General features: G+C 43.9%; 1 protein-coding gene across 1 annotated transcript; it reads left to right on the forward strand.

The window, feature by feature from the left end:
- The first annotated feature begins 674 nt into the window (after positions 1-674).
- nfkb1 (nuclear factor of kappa light polypeptide gene enhancer in B-cells 1) lies at positions 675-24,260 on the forward strand. The gene is made up of 24 exons (XM_084455822.1): positions 675-805; positions 2,102-2,127; positions 2,331-2,421; positions 5,783-5,823; positions 5,949-6,047; positions 8,580-8,728; positions 10,657-10,820; positions 10,929-11,087; positions 12,854-12,958; positions 14,019-14,110; positions 14,240-14,378; positions 15,612-15,755; positions 15,925-16,026; positions 16,172-16,351; positions 17,049-17,190; positions 17,394-17,508; positions 19,804-20,005; positions 20,530-20,699; positions 20,958-21,060; positions 21,206-21,339; positions 21,553-21,622; positions 21,734-21,900; positions 22,592-22,727; positions 22,846-24,260. The coding sequence occupies exons 2-24, from the start codon at positions 2,107-2,109 to the stop codon at positions 22,938-22,940; spliced, it is 2,820 nt and encodes a 939-aa protein (XP_084311948.1). The 5' UTR covers positions 675-805; positions 2,102-2,106; the 3' UTR covers positions 22,941-24,260.
- Positions 24,261-25,640: the final 1,380 nt, after the last annotated feature.

A 25,640-nucleotide genomic window follows, 5' to 3' on the forward strand; every position in this document is an offset into this window, starting at 1 on the left:
TGCCACAGATGTATCGTCCCTTTGAATAATGAAAATATGAATGTTATTAGTGCTGTATAGCAATTGGTTCTACTGAGGTAAACAAGACAAACACACTTCTGAGAGAAGCCAAGATGTTGAAAAATGGAGAGCAGCCAAGAAAAGTAAAGCAATCTCATTACTGACACCAATCCTTTCAGAGGTATTGGAATGCCTAGGGTCATGGGGACGATATTCCCTTTGGGTTATTCAGAAGTCAGTAAGTAAACGGGATTTCCTTTTCGCGTATATGTAACACTATTTAACGACCACCAGGAGGCATATGACGCAAAAAGGTCAGCGAGTCTCACCAACTTTTGTAGCTGCTACTACGTCACTGGGAATTTCCAGTGGGGAAGTAAATTTTACAACTGTCCAAGTTGGTAGCTGTCTTTTTGTGCTTAGCACTTTGAGAAATTTAATCTATACTTAACTTAAACACAAACTGTCCAGTTTGAGCGGAAAAGACTGGTGCCATACCATATGACGCTGTTTGATTTGATCTAGCTAGAAGCGTTAATCAGCTCACCCAAACAGCAGCATGGCGCAATAGATCACAGCCCAGTTGAGCAGGCAGGCTAGCAGCAGAGAGAGGACTGGTTGAGCTAGCAGGCTAGCAGCAGAGGACTGGTTGAGCTAGCAGGCTAGCAGAGAGAGGACTGGTTGAGCTAGCAGGCTAGCAGCAGAGGACTGGTTGAGCTAGCAGGCTAGCAGGCTAGCAGAGAGAGGACTGGGACCACGGCGACTACATGGTGGAGTCGGACTAACAGTTAGTGACCTCGTCAAGGTAAACGTCGGCTGTTCTTTGTGACACGGCTAATTGCCAAGAATGAATGAATCTTACCGTTAGCATAGGTAGATGTTTGCTAGTGCTAATTAGATAGCTAGATAAGTTACAACAACTGTTTGTATACTGCCTTTTGTGTGGTCCACTCCACTTCCTCATTAGCTCAGAGACTTGTTGTGCTAGCTAACTACCAAGTACCTACTTGGCAAACAATAGTGATGTTGTAGATGACCAGGTGCCTACTAGCAGTGAGAACAACACAACACCTCCCCACAACGTAGTGTGTGTTAGTTAGCTAACGTTAGCTAGGCAGCTTGAGAGCCCCAGTGCTAGCTCCCTATAGCAGAGCCCAGTGCTAGCTCCCTATAGCAGAGCCCAGTGCTAGCTCCCTATAGCAGAGCCCCAGTGCTAGCTCCCTATAGCAGAGCCCCAGTGCTAGCTCCCTATAGCAGAGCCCAGTGCTAGCTCCCTATAGCAGAGCCCCAGTGCTAGCTCCCTATAGCAGAGCCCAGTGCTAGCTCCCTATAGCAGAGCCCAGTGCTAGCTCCCTATAGCAGAGCCCAGTGCTAGCTCCCTATAGCAGAGCCCCAGTGCTAGCTCCCTATAGCAGAGCCCAGTGCTAGCTCCCTATAGCAGAGCCCAGTGCTAGCTCCCTATAGCAGAGCCCAGTGCTAGCTCCCTATAGCAGAGCCCCAGTGCTAGCTCCCTATAGCAGAGCCCAGTGCTAGCTCCCTATAGCAGAGCCCAGTGCTAGCTAGCTACCTGTAGCAGCTTGAGAGCACAGTGCTAGCTACCTGTAGCACACACCTGTGTGAACGGGACACTTCTAAAGGACAGGAGTGACTTGCCAACTGAAGTTGATGCCATCCAGTAACATGTGAGCTGCCCATATCTGATGAGGATGGCATCAGTGGAGTCATTGTCAACTTGTACTCTTGCCATGTTTGACAGGCACTGGTAGAATAGACTAGGTGAGGAAACGAAGGTCTTCACTTCACTGTCAAAGACTTTCTTTGATCTTCATGTTGTAAGAATTAATTCGCTGTATTATGTTTCGTGATATCTTCCAGCCCCAGATCGGGACACATTCAATAGGCTAGTTCTTCTACTTCGACTTCTGTATACAGAATTTAACAACTTAAATAAGTTAAGTTAGGCGTCACAATTTGTGTCTAGGATACTTTCGATCCTTTAGATGCCATATAGTGTAAGTATAAGTATAATCACCATGCTTTTGTAGGCTACCTGTCGTGCTCCTGTGTTCCTTATGATGTTTTGTTCTTTGTGTCCTCCTAGACACCATGGCTGCAGAGGACTACCAGGTATACCCCGTGTCCCCTTACACCTAGGCCTGTTTGTCGTCTTCATATGAGTATTTTTCACAAGCCACTGAAATCATTTACCTGTTGCTATTCTGTTGTTTCTCTTAGCAGTGTCTCTTATTGTTATGATGATGTTATATTGCTGCTTTAATGTGGGATCATTTATTCTGAGCTTTTAATTTAATCCTCTGTTTATGTTGTAGTTCTATCATGACATAAACAATCTCCAAGATCCAACAATATGGGACATTGGACAATTCAATCCCATACAACAAGCCACAGCGCTGCGAACAGGTAAGAATTCATAACTCCATAGTCACAGCATTATCCCCTCTCAGTCTGGGGTCATGCTATGGTCATTAGTTGTCTGCTGATAACATAATTATTACGATAATTAATGGTTTAAATAAATAAAAAAGTCCCTCTCCTCTTTGAGGCAAACTGAAAAAGTTTGTTTCATGATCAATCAATCAATCAATCAATCAATCAATCAATCAATCAAAGCTTCATTTGTATAGCGCATTTCACACAACACAATGCGCTTTACAGAGAACAAGGGAGGTGGGCATACGACCCACTCTCTACATATTCCATGATGTCATGATATCTTTGGGAGTTGTAACTTAACGTAGTTACAAGCCCACTTCTCCTTCTCACTCAGGACACTCTCACTTCTCTCTTCTGTATCTCCAGAGGGCTGTTGAAAACCACGCTTTTTCAAACATCTAGATAGAAACCAATGTTTAAATGAGACTAGTGACAGCAAGTATCATACATACTGTAGAGAAACCAGTACTCTTGGGGGATACCTGTCCTCATGTGGGCAGACAAGCCCAAGTGTTTTTGCAAATGGGCAATGTGATAGGGCATAGGCTACAGGAGCTGAGGGACAAAGTCAACGTCCAATGAGCAACAGGTTTTCCATTTCAACTGATGGATTCAGTATCTCAGTGGCTGCTGAAGCATAGTCTCACTTGGCTTGTTGCATGGCTTGTTGCATGGCTTGTTGCATGGCTTGTTGCATGGCTTGTTGCATGGCTTGTTGCATGGCTTGTTGCATGGCTTGTTGCTTGGCTTGTTGCTTGGCTTGTTGCATGGCTTGTTGCATGGCTTGTTGCATGGCTTGTTGCATGGCTTGTTGCATGGCTTGTTGCATGGCTTGTTGCATGGCTTGTTGCAGCAGCTGGTTTGTTTGATTGAGGTGGCAAGCGAGCATTAGTGGGAGGATGTGGCTGTGACTGTGATGTGCATTAGACAGGAAGTCTTCTCAGTTAGCTGCTAGGAGGATGCTGTCAAATACCTGCTGCTAAGACAGGAGGCGTCTACATCACTTTTGGTTAAAAAAACAAAACAAAACATTCACTTACATGGAACTACGAAGCTACATGTTCCATTTCTGAAATTAAATCCATTAATTAATGTAGCCTACTGTATAAATACTGTTATACATATATGCTGGGTAAACCCATGATTTCTGGAGAGATAAGAGTGCACACTTCTGTTCCAGATCAACTTTATATTTACAGTTACAGCTTATTTCATACACAGATACAACACAATGTGACTCACAGAAAAGGGGAAATAAAAGCTGTACGTATATACTGTACTAACCCTGACACTAAATTTCCAGAAGGAGGCAAGAAACCATTTCACCCATTTGAGCCAATATAGGAAAATAAATAGAAATCTTCCTTGACCTCTCAACGAGACAGTCGAGCAAGCTCCTGGAAAATGGTGACTTATGTTATATTATAGTAATATATTACAAAGCACATAGGGCTACACAGCACAAATACTACATTATAAGACACAACACATTATAAAACATTTAAAATGTGATACTGTGAACCACAGTAGCTAGTACCTAGTAGTATATACTTTACCAGAATGGTAGTAATGTTAGATTGATCATAATAACACATTGTAAAACCCACATACACATAAATACTACATTATAAGACACATAATACATAAAAAGTTAAACAGTAAGGTCCTGGAAAATGTTTAACTAATTAGAGGCCTTCTTTGGTAGACCAGACAAGAAAGTGTCCCAGTAATCCAGCCTGCTAGTGGTAAAGCATGCATTAGTCTATCAGTCAGCCTGAGAGAGAACAGGTTGACCCTAAAGCCAGGCTCACAATAGATTCATCCCTGATTCACCCCTCCCCACAATCGGGGTGAAATCTGGTCTGGAACGCTGGTCGGTACCGATGTTTGGCCCAGATTATCTTGTAATGTGAGGGGTTTACAGATCCAATCTTATACCTCTTGATTGGCTCACAGACCCATCGGGGCGGCCTCGATAATATCAAACATGTTTGATATTTACATCACTACTTTACAAGCAATACGGCGAGAGCAGTGGTTCGTTGCTTCCTCAAGCACAATAATATCCTGTAGCGTGTGATGAACCGTTATTTCCAAATCTTGTAGTGTGTGCTTGTTTGAGATTCACGAGACAAACATCTATTAAGATTCTCCTTATGTGTGGGATGCCAACCGATTTCAAAATTGGTTAGGATTTTAAAAGTCCTGTAGTGTGAGCCCGGCATTAGCGATGTTCTTTAAGTGATTTTTAAAAAGAGGTTTTAGTCATATTCTTGATATGGATTTTAAAATGTTGGCTTTTTCACCAATGACTAGTACCTCTCTTTTACCCTGATTGAGATGGCGGAAGTTCTGTGGCATCCAGATCAGAATCAGAATCAGTTTTATTAGCCAGGTAGTTTTTACACATACTGGGAATTTGTTTTGGTCAATTGGGGCATAACACTGATGAGACAACCTTAGACAAGGTGCAAGGACAAGACATGACAGTGCAAATGAGGAGTACAAAATACAATATCCAAAATGCTGTGCGATGAGTGTAAATGTGTGTGCAATATTTTGTATATATACTGTACAGTCTGTGTGCCGTTGCGATATGTGTGTGAAGTGTGAGCCTACGTACAGTACAGTCAGTGGTCATGTGGAAGTAGAGTCAGAGGGGACAGAGTCAGAGGGGACAGAGTCAGAGGGGACAGAGTCAGAGGGGGCAGCGACAGAGGGGGCAGCGACAGAGGGGACAGAGTCAGAGGGGGCAGCGTCAGAGGGGGCAGCGTCAGAGGGGGCAGCGTCAGAGGGGGCAGCGTCAGAGGGGGCAGCGTCAGAGGGGGCAGCGTCAGAGGGGGCAGAGTCAGAGGGGGACACAAGCCTGATGAGGCTGGTGGCAGTGGGGAAGAAGCTGTTTTTGTGGCGTGAGGTTTTGGTGCTGATGGACCGCAGCCTGCTTCTGGAGGGGAATGGTTCAAAGAGATTGTGACCGGGGTGGGAGGGGTTGACAGCCTTATAAATCCCCCAAAACACCTGGCAATCTGTTTTCTACCTCAAAATGTGAGGAATTTGCAGCATACTTCAGGCAGAAAGATGTGAATATCATGGTTGACCTGCAGCTTGGTCTTCCAGCTCAAGGGCTTATTATTGACCTTGCTTATTTCAGTGGGCGTATCACCCCCAAGAAACAGTCATCATTAAAACAGTCATCATTAAAACAGTCATCATTAAAACAGTCATCATTAAAACCTATTGAAATGCAAGGTGTCCTGTGCTCATACACATTTCTTCTCATTTGAATGCGAAGATACTCAATATGTTTTTTTGTGTTGTTTTATTTCAGCAGATGGACCGTACCTCCAAATCACTGAGCAGCCCAAACAGGTACATCTTATCTTCCCCCACTCTGCTCCCCCACAATTTCCCCAATCTGCTGTTGAGTTGTAAAACATTGTCTCGAGGTGTTTGGGTGACTGGCGGGTTTAAAGGTGGCCGCATGTCTTTACCAGCGAGGCTTTAGGTTCCGTTACGGCTGCGAGGGCCCATCTCATGGCGGACTCCCAGGAGCCTCCAGTGAGAAGAACAGGAAGTCCTATCCCCAAGTCAAGGTAACATACATGTTCTCTGGTGGACCTGCATGCAGATCATTGTGGTATCTTACATGGTATTCTCCACGTGTCTTTAATTGGTGAACTGTGGGTGTGTCCTGACTGAACAAGTAGGAGTGGGAATTCCCCTCAACATTCACTGGAAGCTTCTAGGAATATTTGTTCTGCATAGTCGTAAATGAATGAAGGAAAATTAGGCTTCGGCCTGGAATGCTGACCGGTGTTTGTACAAAAGTCACAAAAGTATTTTGATAATGAAGCCATTGTGTTTTCTTTTTTTCGTTCTCTGTCTCTCTTTCTCTCTAATCTGTCTCTCTCCCATGTATACAGTACACACAGCATGCACACACTCCACAAATACTCATATATCCTTGACAATTTGAACTATGTTCAGACTGAACTCTGGGAAATCCCTGTCAACAAGTCAAACATTTGTTGCTTAAGTTGTAGGGAGGGATGTGATATTGAGCCACTCTCTCCAATGTCTCATCATCTACAAGTGATCACATTGAAGATATTTTAGGCTTTAAACTTTTAGAGGTTTATGCCTAGAAGGTTTAGTGAAATTCTGTAGTCATGATAGAGAAATATTAGGCCTTGGCCAGAGCCTTCTATTGACATCTGTGTACAGCTGTCTACTTATTATGTATAGTGGTCCTAATATAAGTTCATATAGTAGGTTGCATAGCCATGTAGTGCCACCCTAAGGTTACATCCAAGTTTATCATCAAAATCACCTTTGCCTTTGTTTCAGATTGGTCGGGAATTTCCTCATGTTTCATCCACACATAATTACAAGGAAGTGTCAAATGCTCTCTAGAACAGGAAATGTGGTGTTGTCAGCCTAGCCACAGGGTCTCAGACAGACCCAGACATGTGCAGCCTGAAACGAGGTTTCTCAGAAGTCATGCGTTGTTACAGCAACTATTTCACCGACTGGCTTTTTGTTTTGTTGTGTTGTGTTGATACTGTATGTGTCTGTGTGTGGAAGGGTGGGGGATGGTGGGCGGAGTGAGTCACGCACAATGTATAAAAGATAAAAGATTACGCCTAAATGCTACATAATATAGGCCTACATGTATTGTGACATGGAATTTGCCCTAAGTATGACAGCTGAAGTCTTCACCTGCAAAACCTATGGAACAACACATGGCTTCTCCAGGAACACATGCTTGTATACATACAGGTTACCGTTTGTCCTGTGAACCAGGAAGAGGATCAGAGAGATAGATACTATATTGATTCCCAATGTCCCAGGTGGAAATTTGTCATGTTACAGTGGTAAGGACAACATGCATGTACAAGGTATACAAAATCCAAATATACAAGAGAGCAATACAATTAACAATAAGTGTAACAGTCTACTACTTGTAGATAACTAGGATATGCATCAGTCAAGTAAGTGTATATGTCCATGTTGATAAATAAATTAAAAGTAAAATGTATTTTCACCCTCCAAAGAGGAAAGAGTCTCGGCACCCTCCAGGCTGGCTGGGGTCCATAGTGTCAGTGCTCTATAGCAGCTTTACAGAGCCATAGGCCTGTTTGTACACCATGCCCTCACCGTTATAGTTCTCATGGTTGATGTGATGTGCTCATAGTATTAGTCACGGTGATGGCCAAAGTGAATGCCAGGAGTAGTTGTCAATAGAATGTAGTGTTGCTGGATTGAAGTGTTAAAGGCCTATGATTGTGATAGGATTTTGGTGAAGCATCATTGAAGCAGTTTTCTCACTTCTGTTTGCTAAGTTTCTGTCGTCCTCAGACATGTAGACTGAGGTGTAAAAACAGACACTGAGCGTCACCCAGAAAGTGACTCATGTTTGTAATGTTTCAAATCAGATCACTGGGCAGCAATAAACGGTGCCCTGCTCGTTTCTGTGAAGAGTTGTCTGCCAGGTAAACTGGGGGTTTCCCATGATACGATTTGAGGACACAAACAAGACCTGTGACTGATGATGTGGAAAAAGATGACCTTTGAGAAATGGCTCCGCTTATGGAAAAGTAGGCAGGGTGCAAGTTGGTCCTCCAATAGACAACAGAACGTTCTAATGGGATATGTCAATGTTGCTGGGTAAATGCACTGGACGTTCTTCCTAAGGAGCAGCCCAGTAGGCCAATTTCAGCACTTTCATCTTCCTCTTCATGCTCTATAACCTGCGACTTTCATCGGCCCATATAGTATGTGTCTTCGTGCAAACGTGTGTTTGTGTGGGTATGCGACACTGTGGGTGCTAGTGACTCATTTATCCCCAGAGAAAGTGTTTGACTAACCACAGAATATATGCACGACAAAATGACAGGAAAACTCAAAAACTTTTTGACTCAACTCAGTAGTCACTAACCCTCAGGTTTTCACCCAATACAGAATTCTGCAACAATATGGCATTACTTACAGTACTTACTTCCTCTTCGTTCCTTGAGGAACATAAGGCTGTGACTATCTGCTTCCTCAGGGATTTAAGTTTTGATAACGGCAAATATGATATATAATTGAATTCCCTAATAAACCCATTTGTTTTGTGTGGCCAGATCTGTAACTACCAGGGCATGGCGCGTGTGGTGGTCCAGCTGGTCACCAACTCCAACCACCCACACCTTCACGCCCACAGCCTGGTGGGTAAGCAGTGTGACAAGGGCATCTGCATCTCTGACCTGTCTCCCAAAGACTCCAGCATCAGGTGTGACTCCCGCTTCAAACAGACACACAAACACACACACACACACACACATACACATACACATACCGGTCACTCACACACACACACACACACACACACATACCGGTCACATTTGTAACTCCGGAGATTAGTACAGGGTTCCCACGCGTCCTGGAAAACGGGTGACCAATTTCCAGTCATGAAAACACATGGAAAATGAGAGAACCAGGCCAGGTCCAGCCTGGCTTATGTGCGTGGCTGGCTTGTTTATGTTCAGGTCTGGTCGAACGGAAGCTAGTCACACCACTGAAATAGCTGTGAATTGAAATGACATGAAATAATGTCTGATAAATTAAGATGGGTCTTGTCACCTGGACACATCAGTTCCAATGCTTCCAATGCTAATCCTGCACAATAAGAGCGGGATAGACAGTTAGCTCATGAGCTCACAACAACTAGCAGCAGCTTCCATAACAATAATGGTAGCAGTCAGTGGCTAAAGCAGTTACACTGATGATTCCTGTAATGTTAGCTATTTTGCTGCAATTGGTTCAACTTCTGTTTCTGGACAAAGGTAAGGGATAAAAAGATTGGAGTGAAAGGATGAATGTGTGGAGGTTTGGGGTATAGTCCCATAAAGTCATCACCACCGGGGCCTTGAACCCCCGTCTCCCAGGTGGGAGTCCTATGCTCTCACCACTACTCTACTTGTGCAGCGGAGATCGGCGGGTTGGTTTTGGTGTCCTTCTTCCAGTCCCTAGAGTGGGTTGGGGTTAGAATAAGGGTTGGGGTTGGGACAGGATCTGATCTATAAGGCAAGGGGTAAAGGTTGGAGTGAAAGGATGAACGTGTGGAGGTTTGGGGTATAGTCCCATAAAGTCATCCCCACTGGGGCCTTGAACCCCCGTCTCTCGGGTGGGAGTCCTATGCTCTCACCACTACTCTACTTGTGCAGTGGAGATCGGCAGGTTGATTTTGGTTTCCTTTATTTTGGTGTGCTGGGACTACTGCCTCTTGTGGTGCCAACAGAGAAATGCAGGTCAACATTGACCGGAGGGAGGAGAGAGGGAGTGATAACCGGACAAACGCTATTCTAGGTGCGCTGGCTTACAGCCATGCACAAAAAAACACTGCCTCTTGTCTAGGTGCGCTGGCTTACAGCCATGCACAAAAAAAACTGCCTCTTGCGGTAGCAACATAGAACTGCAGGTCAACAACCCAACAGAGGAAGGGAGCGAGGGAGAGAGTGACAACCGGACATTTGCTATCTTTGGTGCGTCGCCACGCACAAAAAGTAAAATGTCCTGGAAAATCGTGTGTTGTCCTGGAAAATAATTTCAACATTCTCCTATTTTCCTTTAGCTGATCCGGTGCTTAAAACAGACACACACACATACATCGGTCTCATCTACAGGTATAACTCCCAGTGTTTAGTAGATCCTGCTCTCTGAAAATCTGACCTGCAACTCTAATGTAGGTTTTCCACCGCATGACAAAGTAGCAACTGGACTCGACTTTACTCGCTTTTTTTTGGTTTTCCATTGCGCTCGTTGGTTTTCCATTACGTTATGAGCTATAGAGTTATGAGCTATAGAATTATGAGCTATAGAGTTATGAGCTATAGAGTTATGAGCTATAGAGTTATGAGCTATAGAGTAGGCTACAAGCATTTTCAATCTGACTGAATCTTCTCGTCCTAGTGGATTAATCACCTGTGGCCCACATTGCACTTTTGGCGACCAACCATACCAATTGGCAGAGCGAGCCATGTTCAGAGGTGCTGGTCGCAGCTAAAAACCACATACAGCACTGGATGAAATTCACAGTCTTATTAGCTCTAATTTGAGATATATAGTTTGTCTTCAAGTCACAAACAAAATTTGCTCCGGTAGTATTGGAACACTCTTGCATCCATCTCTCAATGGCAATTCCACTGCTGTCTCCACCAGTTTCCCCAATCTAGGCATCCTCCATGTGACCAAGAAGAATGTGTGCAACACCCTGGAGGAGCGGATGACGGAGGCCTACAGGATGGGCTACAACTGTGGTGTTGTCATCCACCCCGATATTGACACCTTTCAAGGAGAGGTCCGCATTCCCAGGGAGCTCACAGGTCAGCCAATCACACACACACACTCTCACACAGATATGCTCGCGCTCACAAACACACACACACACAATTATGTATGTAAAGTGCATGTATGCTGCATGTATCTCCCAGAACCCCAGAAGAACCTGCTCCTCAGTGCTGCGCGTCACCAGTGTAAGGAGATGGACCTGAGCGTGGTGCGCCTCATGTTCACAGCCTTCCTGCCCGACAGTGACGGGGGTTTCTCTCGGAGGCTGGACCCTGTTATATCAGACCCCATCTTCGACAGCAGTGAGTCAACACTAGACGTGGAAAGCCGCTCTCAAACTGGATGCATTCACGCATATGTTCATGGAGGGAGGGGTCTAGATGAAGGAGAAGGAGAATGAGAAATATGTGGAAGCGGAAGCTACATGTACTACTACCACTTATTTATTTTACCTTCATTTCACCATTTCAAGAATGTATCTGAGCAGTTTTCAAGAGGGACTTGGGCTTTGAAAGTATACTACTCTAGCCATTGACCGTCTTTATTTAAAGGAGTAGTAAAGGGAAAATGCATGTTTAGCCCTGTTTTAAGGTTACTTATGATCATATACAATGGTTCAGATCAAAACGTTGACAAAACTAGCACCTTTGAGAAAGTCTGATAATTGCTCTACCACTGTCTTGGTCATACAATGGATGTGGGTGGGCACCGTGAAAAATCATTCAAAAAACATGTTAAACTCTCAATTTCAAAGACAAGAAACTCACCGAGGTGTTAGTTGGCGTTCTGACATACAATTCGCCATAAAGTAAGATTCTAGTTCATCTGGAAAGGCTTTTTAAAATATTTAGCATAGAACTATTTAGTCGCAGCACATACGTGTATAAACTTCCGCAAACTAGGAACTAGCCTAGCAACATAAACAATAACAATAGCTACCGTAAGTAGTTCCGCTTCCTGAATCCCCTCTGCGGATTGATCTACACATCTACAACGGTCAATTCAATACAAGTCAATGGATTTCATAAAATGATCAATAAAACCCTACAGGATTCATACTTTTAAATTGTTACACGAATTTTATGTCAGAACACCAACGGACACCAATTACCCCCTCGGTGAGCTTCTTGTCTTTGAAATCGAGAGTTTAACATGTTTTTGAAAGATTTTTCAAGGTGCCCACCCACATCCATTGTATGACCTAAACGGTGGTAGAACAATTATCAGACTTTCTCAAAAGTGCTAGTTTTGTCAATGTTTTGATCTGAACCATTGTATATGATCATAATTAACCTTAAAACAGGGCTAAACGTGCATTTTCCCTTTACTACTCCTTTAAGTCAGACCATCATTGTGTTTATGATACCCTGCCAGTGAAAGATGTTTGGTCACCGAGCATATACATGCACAGTATACAGTATGAGAAATGTCTCCACCTCACTTGTTGCAACAGACCCAAGGAGACCACACTAGAAGGTTACATTATAGCAAAACTGGGTTGCTTTCATGACCAGCATCACATTGCTGAGCTGACTGTATAATGCAGTGTGTGAAAATGGGTCCTGTATTCAAATGAGACCACAGAAGCCTGGCCCGGTTTCATTTCCCTAGCTCTGTGTCTGTAGCTTCCGCCACCTCACAGTGCTCGCTCCACTTCCTCTCCACCAAGACCCCTCCCTCCACCAACCCCTGTGTCAATGCATCCAGTTTGACAGTTGACTTATGAGGAGTCAACACTGGAGAAGGAAATAATTGAACAGGCGAGTTTTGAAGTGAACTGAAGTGCAACAACTTGTTTGCAACAAGGTAGTTAGTTAGCTTAGAAATCCCAAATTGATTGTGAAGTGAATACAACTTCACAGAAAATAAGCTAACTTATGAGCTAGATTTGACTGTCACATGAAAATGTAATACGAAACCTCTGCCTGTTTCATTTATTGGATTCTGGTGTAGATATATGGGCAATGCTGATTGGTGGTTTTGTTTTGCTGTGGCACCATTAAAACAGTGGTTCAGAGCGGCCCATTTACTTCTGACTGTCTTTCTCATCCTTCTGTCTAATCTATAGAGGCCCCTAATGCCTCCAACCTGAAGATAGTGAGGATGGACAGAACAGCCGGATGTGTGACTGGAGGAGAGGAGGTCTATCTCTTGTGTGATAAGGTCCAGAAAGGTAGGCCAAGTGAATCCAGCAATACCCCACTTTGTCCTGCTGGCTTCCATAGCTCTGAATGCTCAAATGCTTTGACTTTATATTCATGTTGGTTTTGTGTTTACATTTTCACTCACTTTCAATTATTCCTCCTTTTATTCTTATTTCACAATGTAAGCCGAGATGGGCTCGGGTGTCCAGACACTAGTGTCCGATTGAGGTGAAACTTTGTAATTACAACATGAACCAGAAGTGCAACTGGCGATATTGTTGTTCTCTTTTCCACTGTAGTAAATGGCAGGATATAGTCCAATAGTTGTCTGTACATACCCTCGTTAATCATCCTTATCACAACGTCTTATCTCAAATTGGAGGATGTACTGTAGTGTTTTTGTCTTCAACATGGCAAGTGTCTTGAGTAGCTTTGTAAAGTCAATGGTCATGTGAAAACCTGCTAGGATAAGTTCGGATTTCAAGCATTTTAAATGCGTCACCAATTCATGACCGACGTGCTTCTCACAATCAGTACACTGGTTCATGTGACATCATCACAGTGGGTACTCCTCCGGCCTGCTTTCCCAACCTCAGGGAATTCCCTGTCTGTTATGCAAATATTCCTAAGGAGGAAGAGAGTTGTGAGTGAATTGTATTGCCCTGTCTCTGTGTTTGTTCTGTCGGTCAGTCAGGAGACTGTAAACAGCCCTGGACATGACAGTTCCCTCACAAGGTTTTGATCAGTAGTAAGGGGATTTTCAGTTGCACTATGTGCTTTGTTTCTTAGGTTGTTGAGTAGGGGGAAAATTAGATATTAAGTCATCAAAGTACAAGTATAGGAAGGTCCGCACAACAGCTACTGCTCCACCAAGTTTTATTGTGCTAAAAACAGAACGTTTCGGTCAGAGTTGGTCTTCGTCAGCTGTTGTGCGGACTTTCCTATTCTTGAACTTAATTTTTTGTCCTGCACCAGCACTCAAAGGATGTGCCTAACCTTTATTGTGAACGAGTAAGTCATCAAAGTACCCACAAGACAGTGACCGTATGTATTTCGGTCACTAATTTACTTTTCAATTACATGTGACAGATGACATCCAGGTGCGTTTCTACGAGGAGGACGATTCGGGGGTGACGTGGGAGGCCCTAGGAGACTTCTCCCCCACGGATGTCCACCGACAGGTGGGTGAGCACGCCAACACACACCCCGACACCCAGTGGAAAGGGCTTTTCATTGGGCTGTGATATCAGATACAGTGTTCTGGTCATCAACATGAGTAACATTTTAACTCTTATTTCATTTCCAACCAGTTCGCCATAGTCTTCAAGACCCCCAAGTACAGGGACCTGAGTCTTCAGAAGCCCACCTCGGTGTTTGTGCAGCTGAAGCGCAAGTCGGACAACGAGACCAGCGAGCCCAAGCCCTTCACATACCACCCACAGATCATAGGTATGTCCTTCACATACCACCCACAGATCATAGGTATGTCCTTCACATACCACCCACAGATCATAGGTATGTCCTTCACATACCACCCACAGATCATAGGTATGTCCTTCACATACCACCCACAGATCATAGGTATGTCAAACCTGGTCCTGGAAGCCCATTGACTACCCTTGTTTGTATTCCAACTGGTTTGTTTTCTTAATATGTTAGTCTAATTCCTTGATGGAATACCTGAAGCACAAGCCACAGAGATGGTTCGGTGACTATGCAACGACTATAATCCTGCAGGGGACTTGAAAACCTGACTGGTTGGGATCTCGCCTTGGATCACACACACTGTTGTTCACACACACACACACACACTGTTGTCAATTGTAACTGCCTCATCTTAGCTCGGCTTCAAAGTGTCCTCTACGGACGCGTACCCCCGGCCCAACGGCTGAAGTCCAGGAGAAGCTTTCTCAGCCATGTCCAGCCCCTAACAACATCACGGGAAGAAACCAGACTCCAACTATGGACTAAAAGGCTTGAGGACAACCCCCCTCCCATTGAAATGGGTATCCCTCCATCTGAAGCCCTCCCTCCAGGCTCAGAAGCACCATGGGTCCAGTGGAAGACGCTAAACCGCCTGAGAACAGGAACAGGGCGATCCAAAGCTGCCATGGCCAGATGGGGCTATGAAACTGGCCAAACCATCTGTGAATGTGGACAAGAGGAGCAGACAATGCAGCACTGCCTCGTCTGCCCTCTACTACCCAACCAGTGCAGCTCAAAGGACCTCGCAGTGTTCAATAAAAATGCAAAGGACTGTGTAAAGACATGGGAAACTGTCATATAACCAACCAGCTTCAAAGACACGAAAGAGAGAGAGACTGCCTCATCTTTTTATCAGACTTGTGGAAGAAGAGTGCTAAAGACGCACCTCTACAGACAAGCCTTCGAGTGCTAGGCCTCTTACTGTATGTCACTGTGTTTGTGTATTTTTTCTTTAATGTATTCAGATACACATGCACATATGTAACTGATTTGACTCTGATGTTTTTAATGTTTCTACTGTAAAGCACTCTGTGCACTTGAGCTATGAAGGGTGCTATATAAATAAACATGTACTTACTTACTTACTTAGAAAGTAGGGCTCCTCAGTTCCGCTTAGGACCAACACTGAGAAATGCTGTTCAGTCAAGTCAGTTGTATCTTTGCCCGTCCACTCATTCAAACCCTGCCTGTCACCAGACAAGGAGGAAGTGCAGAGGAAGAGGCAGAAGACGCTACCCAACTTCCAGGACTTCAGCGGCCATGGGGGAGGAGGAGGGGGCATGTACGGAGGAGGGGGGGGCGGGTCGGCCACAGGGGGAGGTCCCGGTTCCGGAGGGGGAGGTACAGCACCTGCTTCTCATTAATAATCCTGGAAAATTAATATTCTTACACTAATAATATAACACATCACATGTATGTTTATTGGCGCAAAAAGAAATGGGACCATGTTCATTGATGACATTCATGTTGATAGACTGTAACCTAATCAAGTCTTGTGTTTATCTTTTAGGTTACTACCAGGGCTATACCTACAATAACTACGGAGCTGGCTATGGCACCGGATTCTCGCCTGGAATGAGTGGGGGTGGGGCAGGCATCAAGCATGGCCAAAGTGAGCCTGAACGTGTGCTACTACTTGGCGTTTTTGTTTCGGCACTCGTCATGTTCTCACCGCAACTGATAACATGTCATGGTAAGAGAAATGGACTCCGCCGGGGGTAAATCAAACCCCATCTCTTTTTTTTTTGATGCCACAGCCACCCAGAGTGGAGCGGCGGACAGCGGTGACGACAGTGACAAGGACGATGACGCAGCCTCTGGAGCCGTGCTGCGAGTCAGAGCCCAGGCAGGGTGCACCGCCGCTGGGGAGACCAGGGAAGAGAGAGGGCCTGACATGGGGCCAGAATCAGAGTGTAGTGCCGGGGAGTCTGACAGAGGTGAGCTTGCCAGGGCATGAGATGGAAATTAATATCTCCAGAATCAGTTTTCAGAGATTGTGGGTGTAAGTGTGTGTCTCTCTCTTTCTCTCTCTCTCTTTCTCTCTCTCTCTCTCTGTCTCTCTGTTGTGGGCCTGGGGCTTGTGTGTTCCATACTGAGTTACATGACTCTGTGTGTTTTGACAGTGTGTGTATTTCTCTAGTGTGCGTGTGATAACATTGTGTGTATTTCTCTAGCATGTATCGTGACAGTGTGTGTATTTCTCTAGCGTATGCGTCGTGACATTGTGTGTATTTCTCTAGTGTGTGTATCGTGACAGTGTGTATTTCTCTAGTGTGTGTATCGTGACAGTGTGTATTTCTCTAGTGTGTGTATCGTGACAGTGTGTATTTCTCTAGTGTGTGTATCGTGACAGTGTGTATTTCTCTAGTGTGTGTATCGTGACAGTGTGTATTTCTCTAGTGTGTGTATCGTGACAGTGTGTATTTCTCTAGTGTGTGTATCGTGACAGTGTGTGTATTTCTCTAGTGTGTGTATCGTGACGGTGTGTGTATTTCTCTAGTGTGTGTATCGTGACGGTGTGTGTATTTCTCTAGTGTGTGTATCGTGACAGTGTGTGTATTTCTCTAGTGTGTGTATCGTGACGGTGTGTGTATTTCTCTAGTGTGTGTATCGTGACGGTGTGTATTTCTCTAGTGTGCGTGTTGGAAGGCAGATTGGTGGAGGTGGCAGAGAGGCAGGCAGCAGCCCTCTTCCAGTACGCTGTCAGTGGAGACGCACGCTATCTAATAGCTCCACAGCGCCACCTCATGACCACTCAGGATGAGAATGGAGACACGTAGGTCCTTTTTCTACACACACACACACACACACACACACAGTCGGAACTCCTGGGAATATTTCACCACTCTTTGTCCAACCTTCAATGTGTGCTATTGGTTACATCCATTGGTCATTCATGATATACCGTCCAGTCTTGTGACTTGTTGCTTCAGTATTATTGACGTTAGCAGTAAGGTTTTTCCTGTGCTGCATCTCCAGGACTCTCCATCTCGGTGTGATCCACAGCCAGCCAGAGGCTCTCAGAAGTCTGGCCCAGGTCATCTCTGTGCTCCCTGGAGAGGAGGTGCTCAACATGAGGAATGACCTCTACCAGGTACTCTAGTTCACACAAGAGAGACTTATTATTTACATACATGCACATATGTTCATGGATTCTGTGCAGTTAGCTACTGAAAACTTGCAGCTCTCTTTTATTGCTCTGCAAGATGCCCTACATCAACTTAAGCTTTTTCTCAATTCTAATACAGTAGGACCCCACTTATCTGAACCCAACGCGACCGAAGGTCGTTCGTATCTCTGAAATGTCAGAATGACTGAAACATATGTTAAAATGCACCAAATTCAATAAGTGGTATACTTGTTTCATATAGACTCATAATAGACCAATAAATACCCTTAATTACTTGTGAAAATGCATCAAAATTGCAATCAAATAGCCAACTAAACTCATATAGCCTAGCCTATAATAGACCTACAGTAGCCTATAATAAAATAACCGAATTTCCACTTGAGTGCGTGCTTTGATTAAATACATTACTTTATTCTCAAATGAGGCGTACGCTGCATCGATAGGCTACTCTATTCGCAGAACAAAATGGTATAGCCTAAAAACAACCCAACATTAGAACAATTAGAGCAAATGATAATCAATAAATAAATAAATGAAATGACAGACAAGTTGTCGTGTCTTAGGCTATTGTAGCCTAAAAGAAAGTCTCTAAAACAACCGATGTAGGCTAACGTGGCCTAGGCTGTAGGCTATTATTTAACAAATACAGTAGGTCTAGTATACTGTAGGCTAATCTACATGCTCACAACACATCTGTGTTCCTGAAGTCCATTAATTGGGAATGAAAAATGACTCGTTGCTCCTCTGCTTCAGGTTGCTGACGCGCTTTCTGGCTACCAAGGAATGCAGCTCACGCAGCAGACTCGTTTGCGTTTTGCGCTCGACATTAACAAAGAAATTAAATGTGACAGTAGGCTACAGCCTACAGGCAACATGTAGGTCTACATACAGTTCTGTTGTTATTCACAGTAGGATACAGTACTGTAATGAAAATCCCACCAGTAACCAGATAGCAGGCAAAAAAAAAAAAAAAAAAAATTTTAAGCCTGTCCAGTAGACCGGGAGGTTCGGACCTCTGAAGTTCGGATGAGTGGGGTCCTACTGTAAAACAAAATTCATGATATTTTCCAGGGCAAAAAATGTGGATTACAATAGTTTACAGATAGCATCACTAAATGGTACACAAATTAGCAGAGTCACTGAATATAAATATCTGGGCTTGTGGATAGATGAAAAGTTAATCTTTAAATCTCATATTGAGAAACTTGCTTAAAGCTGCGCCAAAAGGTTGGCTTTCTGTACAGAAATCGCTCAAGATTCCCTCAATTCTGTCAGAAAAAAGTTGTTGAGTCAATATTTTTATCTGTTCTTGATTATGGAGATGTCATTTACCGTCACGCTTCAGCTTCCACCCTGAAACCCTTGGACTCTGTGTACCACTCTGCACTTAGATTCATTACTGGGGATGGGTATGACACACACCATTGTCTCCTTTACAGTAAGGTTGGCTGGCCATCCCTGGCAGCTCGGCGAGACTATCATTGGCTCTTGTTCATTTTCAAGGCGTTGACCGGCAAACAGCCACCGTATATAGCTGCCCTGTTGGACAGGAATGCTCCAGCCCATCAAACACGTTCTAGTGACTGGATCACACTTAACGTTCCATGGACTAGTACAGGACTAGTACAGGACTAGTACAGGACTAGTACAGGACTTGGCAGGACAGCATTTACTTATGCAGCCCCAAAGTCCTGGAATGACATTCAGTCCAAGTTAAAGTTGGAAGTTCTTCCTCCCCTTACGGAATTTAAATGCCAGATTTCATTTCTTTATGATTCATGCTGTAACAGTTTTTAACTAAGTGCACTGTACATTGTTTTGTTGTTTTATGTTGTTGTACACTCAGCAGCTCTGCAAATGAGGTGGCCTCACCTCAGAGCTCACCTGAGTATAAATAAAGGTTTCAATCAATACACACACTCGTAATTAATTCACTAATTTCACACCTGGATCCTACTATTCTGAATACTTTCATTCACTTTTGTGTTTGCTAGAGTCTCCCTGGAGTGTCAAGTGACTGGAATTTACATATTTGGGAAAAGCCCATTGGTTTCATTGTGCCAGATATGAGCCATTGTGCACAGAAAAGTATTTCGAATAGTATTTCAACCCAGGTCTGACTCACACTTTTCGCAAAATTGCACATAAATAGGCAAACTCGAGTCAAATACGTGTTTGTGTCCACCTGTTGCAATAGTCCAGAAAAGACTAGCAAATTACACCATTATGTCATTTTTGTGCATACTGTACCTATCCCAGACTCCTTTGCACCTGGCTGTGATCACCCAGCAGAAGGAAGCCACCGAGGCCCTGCTATTGGCCGGGGCCGATGTCACCCTGACAGATCGTCATGGAAACACAGCTCTTCACCTGGCTGCCCAGCAGAAGGAGGGAGGAATGGTGGGCTTTCTGCTGCAACACAAAGAAGTGACTGAGTTAGTGGACCTCCCCAACGCAGCAGGTACACACACAAACAAACAAACAAGACAGGTTATGGATATATACATGACTGAATTCTCTATGACCTTATAAACAAGCTACCATTTTACCACAGTTCATACCTCAATATAGTTGTACACAAAGTTGTAGACACCAAGTTTGGACAAGAATTTCTAGACACAAGGTTTTAAAGCTGCAGTATGTGCTATTTTATACAATTTTATATATTTTTTTAATATAAAAATGTAAGCATTGCTATATTGCTATGATAAATCGAGAGGGAAAAGTGATTGAGCTCTCTGTGAAAACTGTGTTTTTGTAGACTGCTGTTTGGCTCTGCTAATTTGGTGTCCAGTCGAAAACAGAACATTAAAAAAATCCTACAATATGGTCTCCTGGGTACCCAAACCCACAAAACCGTGAGATTGAAGCATTGAATCTTTCCCTGGTAGATAGCTCATAGCAGGCTCACGTGGCAGAAGTTCCATACTGAATCTTTAAGCATAGACAGAACGGTCTGGACACACAGCCTCCTCTGCCCCCCAGGACTGTGTGCTGTCCACCTGGCAGTGCAGGCCAACAGCCTTCGCTCCCTCAGGGAGCTCCTGGACAGCCGCGGCAGCGCGGAGGTAAAGGAGCGGAGCTGTGGTCGCACAGCCCTCCATCTGGCCACAGAGATGGACAACGTCTCCCTGGCTGGGTGTCTGCTCCTGGAGGTACGTCTGCAGGCAGGCCCTGACCCACTGACCCAGTCTCAGTCTGTAAAGGAAGATACAATTTATATTCATCCTGTATTTACACACGGGAACTTAAGACCTCCGTTTCTTTTTTTTTTTTTTTATGCCCTCAAGAATGACATGAAATAAACAAAGTTATGAAACAACTAAATACACAAAAAGAGAAAAGAATAGAAAACAAACACAGCAATGGGAAAAAAACAAAAAACAACTGCTGTTAACTCTCCCGATCTACAGGGTAACGCCATGGTGGACAGCCGTACCTACAACGGCTCTACCCCGCTCCACATAGCGGCAGGGAGGGGCTCTGTCAAACTCACTGCCCTCCTCATGGCTGCTGGTTAGCATCCACTTCACCTCCTACATGCATAAAAATCACCGCCCTTTCCTCACAGTTTGGCTCTATTTACGTTCTGTAATGTTTCCAAATATATATTACATATTTCCGTATCTCATTCAAAAATAACCCAAGTATCTGTGAACAGGCGCTGATCCTCACCAGGAGAACTTTGAGCCACTCTACTTCAGAGAGGAGGATTGTTTGGGGGATGAGGACGAAGAGGACGACGAAGGCTACATTCCAGGGACAACGCCACTCAACATGGCCGCCACACCCGAGGTGGGTCACATGGGTACCACTGGTAGACATTTTATACCTCATCTTATCAATAACGTCTTTCCCTGCGCACTGGGTAATATTACCTCTCTCCTTTGCCAGTTGGAACCCCCCCCCCCCCCATTTTCACATCTGATAACTTTAAATATGAATTCATAAGTGATATGGGGTTGAATGCTGATCAGTTGTAATATCCTCTGTAACTCATACTGTCAGATATTGGAAATTCTGAATGGCAAAGAATACGAACCAGAAAGCCCCGGCCCCATCTTCCTTCCCTCTCAAGGTTGGTTGTTGTTTGTTTTGTTTGTTTCAGACTTTCACAAGTCCTGGGCTTCTGCAATTCATGGTCATCTGTTCATCTGTGGTGTGTGGCTAACTCATGTTTGTTGTTCAGGGGACATGGTGACCTTGGGGTCAGACACCAAGCAGGCACTATGCCAGGCCCTCGAGGGCCCGGAGGGCGGGTGGGAGAGCCTGTCACACACCCTGGGCCTGGGCATCCTCAACAGCGCCTTCAGACTCAGCCCCTCACCTGCCAGCACACTGCTGGACAGCTATGAGGTACACACACACACACACACACACACACACACACACTGCTGGACAGCTATGAGGTACACACACACACACACACACTGCTGGACAGCTATGAGGTACACACACACACACTGCTGGACAGCTATGAGGTACACACACACACACACACACACACACACTGCTGGACAGCTACATTTGGACAGCTATGAGGTACGCATGCGCCCACACACATTCTGACTCCTTGACAACCACACTGTATGACACGCAGACACATATTTCTTCGAAAAGCTAGAGTTTCTCTAGGATCTCCCCTGTGATTTCCCCTGGGTTTCAATTATAAGTTCCATATTCAAGGGGGGAATTTAAGTGTCATGATTCACACAAAAACAGAAGGCGCCGAAGCAAAGAGAGATTTCACTTTCACACTTTGTCATTTCTTTGTCAGGGGTTCCTCACCTGGTCATCATATGTCAGGGTTTTTTAATTGAGTAAATTCAGAAAGATTATTTCATATATTGGTATATTGATATAATTAACCCCTATCACCGTGTATTAACGATGGTTGGTGTTGAAAAAGAAGAACTGTGCACATTGCAATCCCATTGTTTTAGTGTACTGTACAAGTAGGTCTGGATGATGTCTGGGACAGGGTTAGGGTTAGGGTTAGGGTCTTCTCAGATGCGTGAGCTCTGATTGACGGTGTTAACATCTGCAGGTGTCTGGGGGAACCGTCAAGGACTTGCTGGAAGGCTTGAGGACTGTGGGAAATTGCCATGCTCTGTCAGTCCTAGAGAGGGCAGTGTGTGAACCGGAGGAGGTCCGAGCTCCCCTTGGTACCACAGAGCTCTTTGGTAAGAGTTTTCCAATTTGTTTATTTGCGTACTTAACTTAATTTAACCCCAAAAAACATGATAGTGTAAAAAGCAGGTCTCCTGTGCACTGTCTAGTTCTAACTCTCCGTCTCTGTAGATGGACGCCTCCCTGTGCAGATACAGGATGTGAAGCTGGAAGGAGTGATCGGGGGAGACGTGTGTGACAGTGGGGTGGAACTTTCCACAGCGTGACCAGCGGACTGACTCACTTCACACCATGGCACCACCCTTCTCAGGATTCCTCCAGCTTTGTGTGTCTCTTACCAGCAAGCTGAACACCGTCAGAACTGATTGAAAGAGACTATCCACACAAGCACTCCTCATATATCATGTACAAATGTTTTTAGGATGTTTTTTAGGATGTTTTTTATGTACACATTGTTACATTTTTTAATGATTAGTAAAGAACATGCTGAATGTTTGTAATGGTTGCATTCAATGAGACTGCTGGAAATTTGATGAAAGTGAGTGAATGAATTAGATGTTAATAAAAACATCGTGTAGGAGTGCTATTCAGAGGAGACGTGGACAACAAGGAAGACATTAATACAATTAATTTGTATTCTGTGAAAAACAGAACCTTACAGTAAGTGTATGTAGGTTGTTGAATTTAGATTTACCATAACCATTTCCTCTCCACACTACAGTCCATTTCAGAATGTGGATAATTATTTGCTAATCTATTACAAACTGAAGAAACTGTTGTCCATCAGATAGATAATACAATCTAACATGCTATTGAAGTGATTGTTAGCATTGGAAATCTTACTTGTGGTTAACATTTTAAATGTCATGGAATTCACCTCTCCCTGAAACATTTACCAACATCAAGGATCCAAGGATGTTTATTTGTACAAGATACAGTTACCATGTAAAATGAAATGCGCAACATCAAAGTATTCCTGAGATGAAAGTGGTGTTAGAAATGTGTAAATGACGGAGATGAGTAGTGGAGGTAACAGTGATGAGCAAACCTGTCTCCACTATTCAAGCGTGTGGGAAACTAAAGCAGTTGAAAGGGCTTAGTGTCCAGCCTCTGACATGCACAGCAACCAGGTTCAGATAGTGGCATATGTTCTGCTCTTCATTATTGGTGTGAGGTTATCCATTTGGGTTCTTTATTGGGTTTAAGGGGCAAACCTCATTTTGGAGGCCTATTCTTTCTTTTTTATTTGCATTTATTAACATGTATCTGTATACTGAAAATGAATTGGTATTGTGTGTGTGTTTTTGTCAATCATTTCTTCATATCACATTCAGGTTATCGTGCATCAAGACAAACTGGCATAGTCCTATAAAACTAAGGTTAAGAGATTCAACAAAAGGTGCTTTTAATCCCATCTCATCTCTCTTAGCTTTAGGGTTAGGGTTAAGTGCTCATAGAGTACCTCATACATCAGTAAGTGCTCATAGAGTACCTCATACATCAGTGAAAGTGTGCTCCATTGCAGGGGAAGTGTGGGGCATGAAAACACGACTTGGGTTCAAAATTGTTGATGCTTTCTTGTCAGACATATTCTACCCCAAACTAAAGGTTTGATAGGCACTGCATCACTGTGTGGGGCTAACGCCGAAATATTTATATGTGTACCCTGTGAAACAGGTTTGTACAGTGAGTAAGTTTGCTTCCATTGATTTTATTGTAATACCTTTTTTTAATAAAACGGTTAATCGTGTGTTTTGACTTTTTTTTTTCTTCTATTCTAGTATGGCCATGGCTGGGGAGCAGGGCCCGAGGCCCAGGGCAGTTCGTGAAGCAATCTACTGTGAAAACAAAATGTATATAGACAGATAATGCTTGAATATTTGGGCCCCTAAGCCTATGCATGGTTATAGGACCCTCTGACTACAAAGGCCCTTGATGCTTCAACTACCAGTGCTCCTAATATGGGGCCCTCTGACTACCTGCGGTCCTACTATAGTTTACTTTTACTTTACTTTACTTTATTTGGTTTAAAATTACAGGGACAGTGCACATTAATTGACATTTCTGTAAATGTGCCAGTGTTAGCGAGTGTGGTTAGTTTTCAACTACAGTCCCTGGGCAGATATTCTTGCAACTCTGAAAAGGAATGAGGCATATGAAAAAAAATACAACAAACATTCAGTGTACAATACAATACATGGTGGACAGTAGAGCTGCACGATTATGACAAAAGATAATTGCGATTATTTGCTTCGAAATTGGTAATTGCGATTAAAATGTCAAAGTAATAGCTTTAGCTCTGCACATTTTGCATATGACCTGCTGGGCTTGAGCAACATCATCTTTTTTGTAACCAAAATGCTCCCAAATCACGGAAGTTGATCCCTTTCTTGCTACTAACTCACTGACCTCGTTTTCGCTCATTTTCTCACTACTCACGGCTGCAGGTTCTCTTGTCTTGTGTCACTTGTCTTGACCCACTGCTTTCTGTCTTCTCAGTGAAATTGCTGCGCACTCAGCGGGAACGCATGTGATTGGTCAGACAGCATAAGCGCCTGTGATTCGTCCGTGTAGTCCTAGCACACTCAATTCAAAGCAAAATTATTAATCACATTAATTGCGGCCTTTTGCGATTAAGTTAATCGCGGAGGTCATAATCGCGATTTCGATTAATTCACGATTAATTGTGCAGCCCTAGTGGACAGTCCCATACAACAATACGACATTCTAGACAGCAGGACCATACATAGTAGACAGTACAAGACAAACAATACAACAATCGTCAATAAGAACCTAAAAGTTGCTCAGAGGATCAGGATATCAGTGGATATGGTCGCATGACTGATTATCTCTTAGCCATGATTTAATGCTTATTTTAAAAGAGCGATATGTTTCACTGTCTCGGATTGATAAAGGTGGACTATTCCACGTGTGTGCTGCCCTCACTAAAAAAGCTGACTGTCCAA

This window comes from Borostomias antarcticus (genome assembly GCF_949987555.1).
Source record: "Borostomias antarcticus genome assembly, chromosome: 22".
NCBI classification, from domain to species: domain Eukaryota; kingdom Metazoa; phylum Chordata; class Actinopteri; order Stomiiformes; family Stomiidae; genus Borostomias; species Borostomias antarcticus.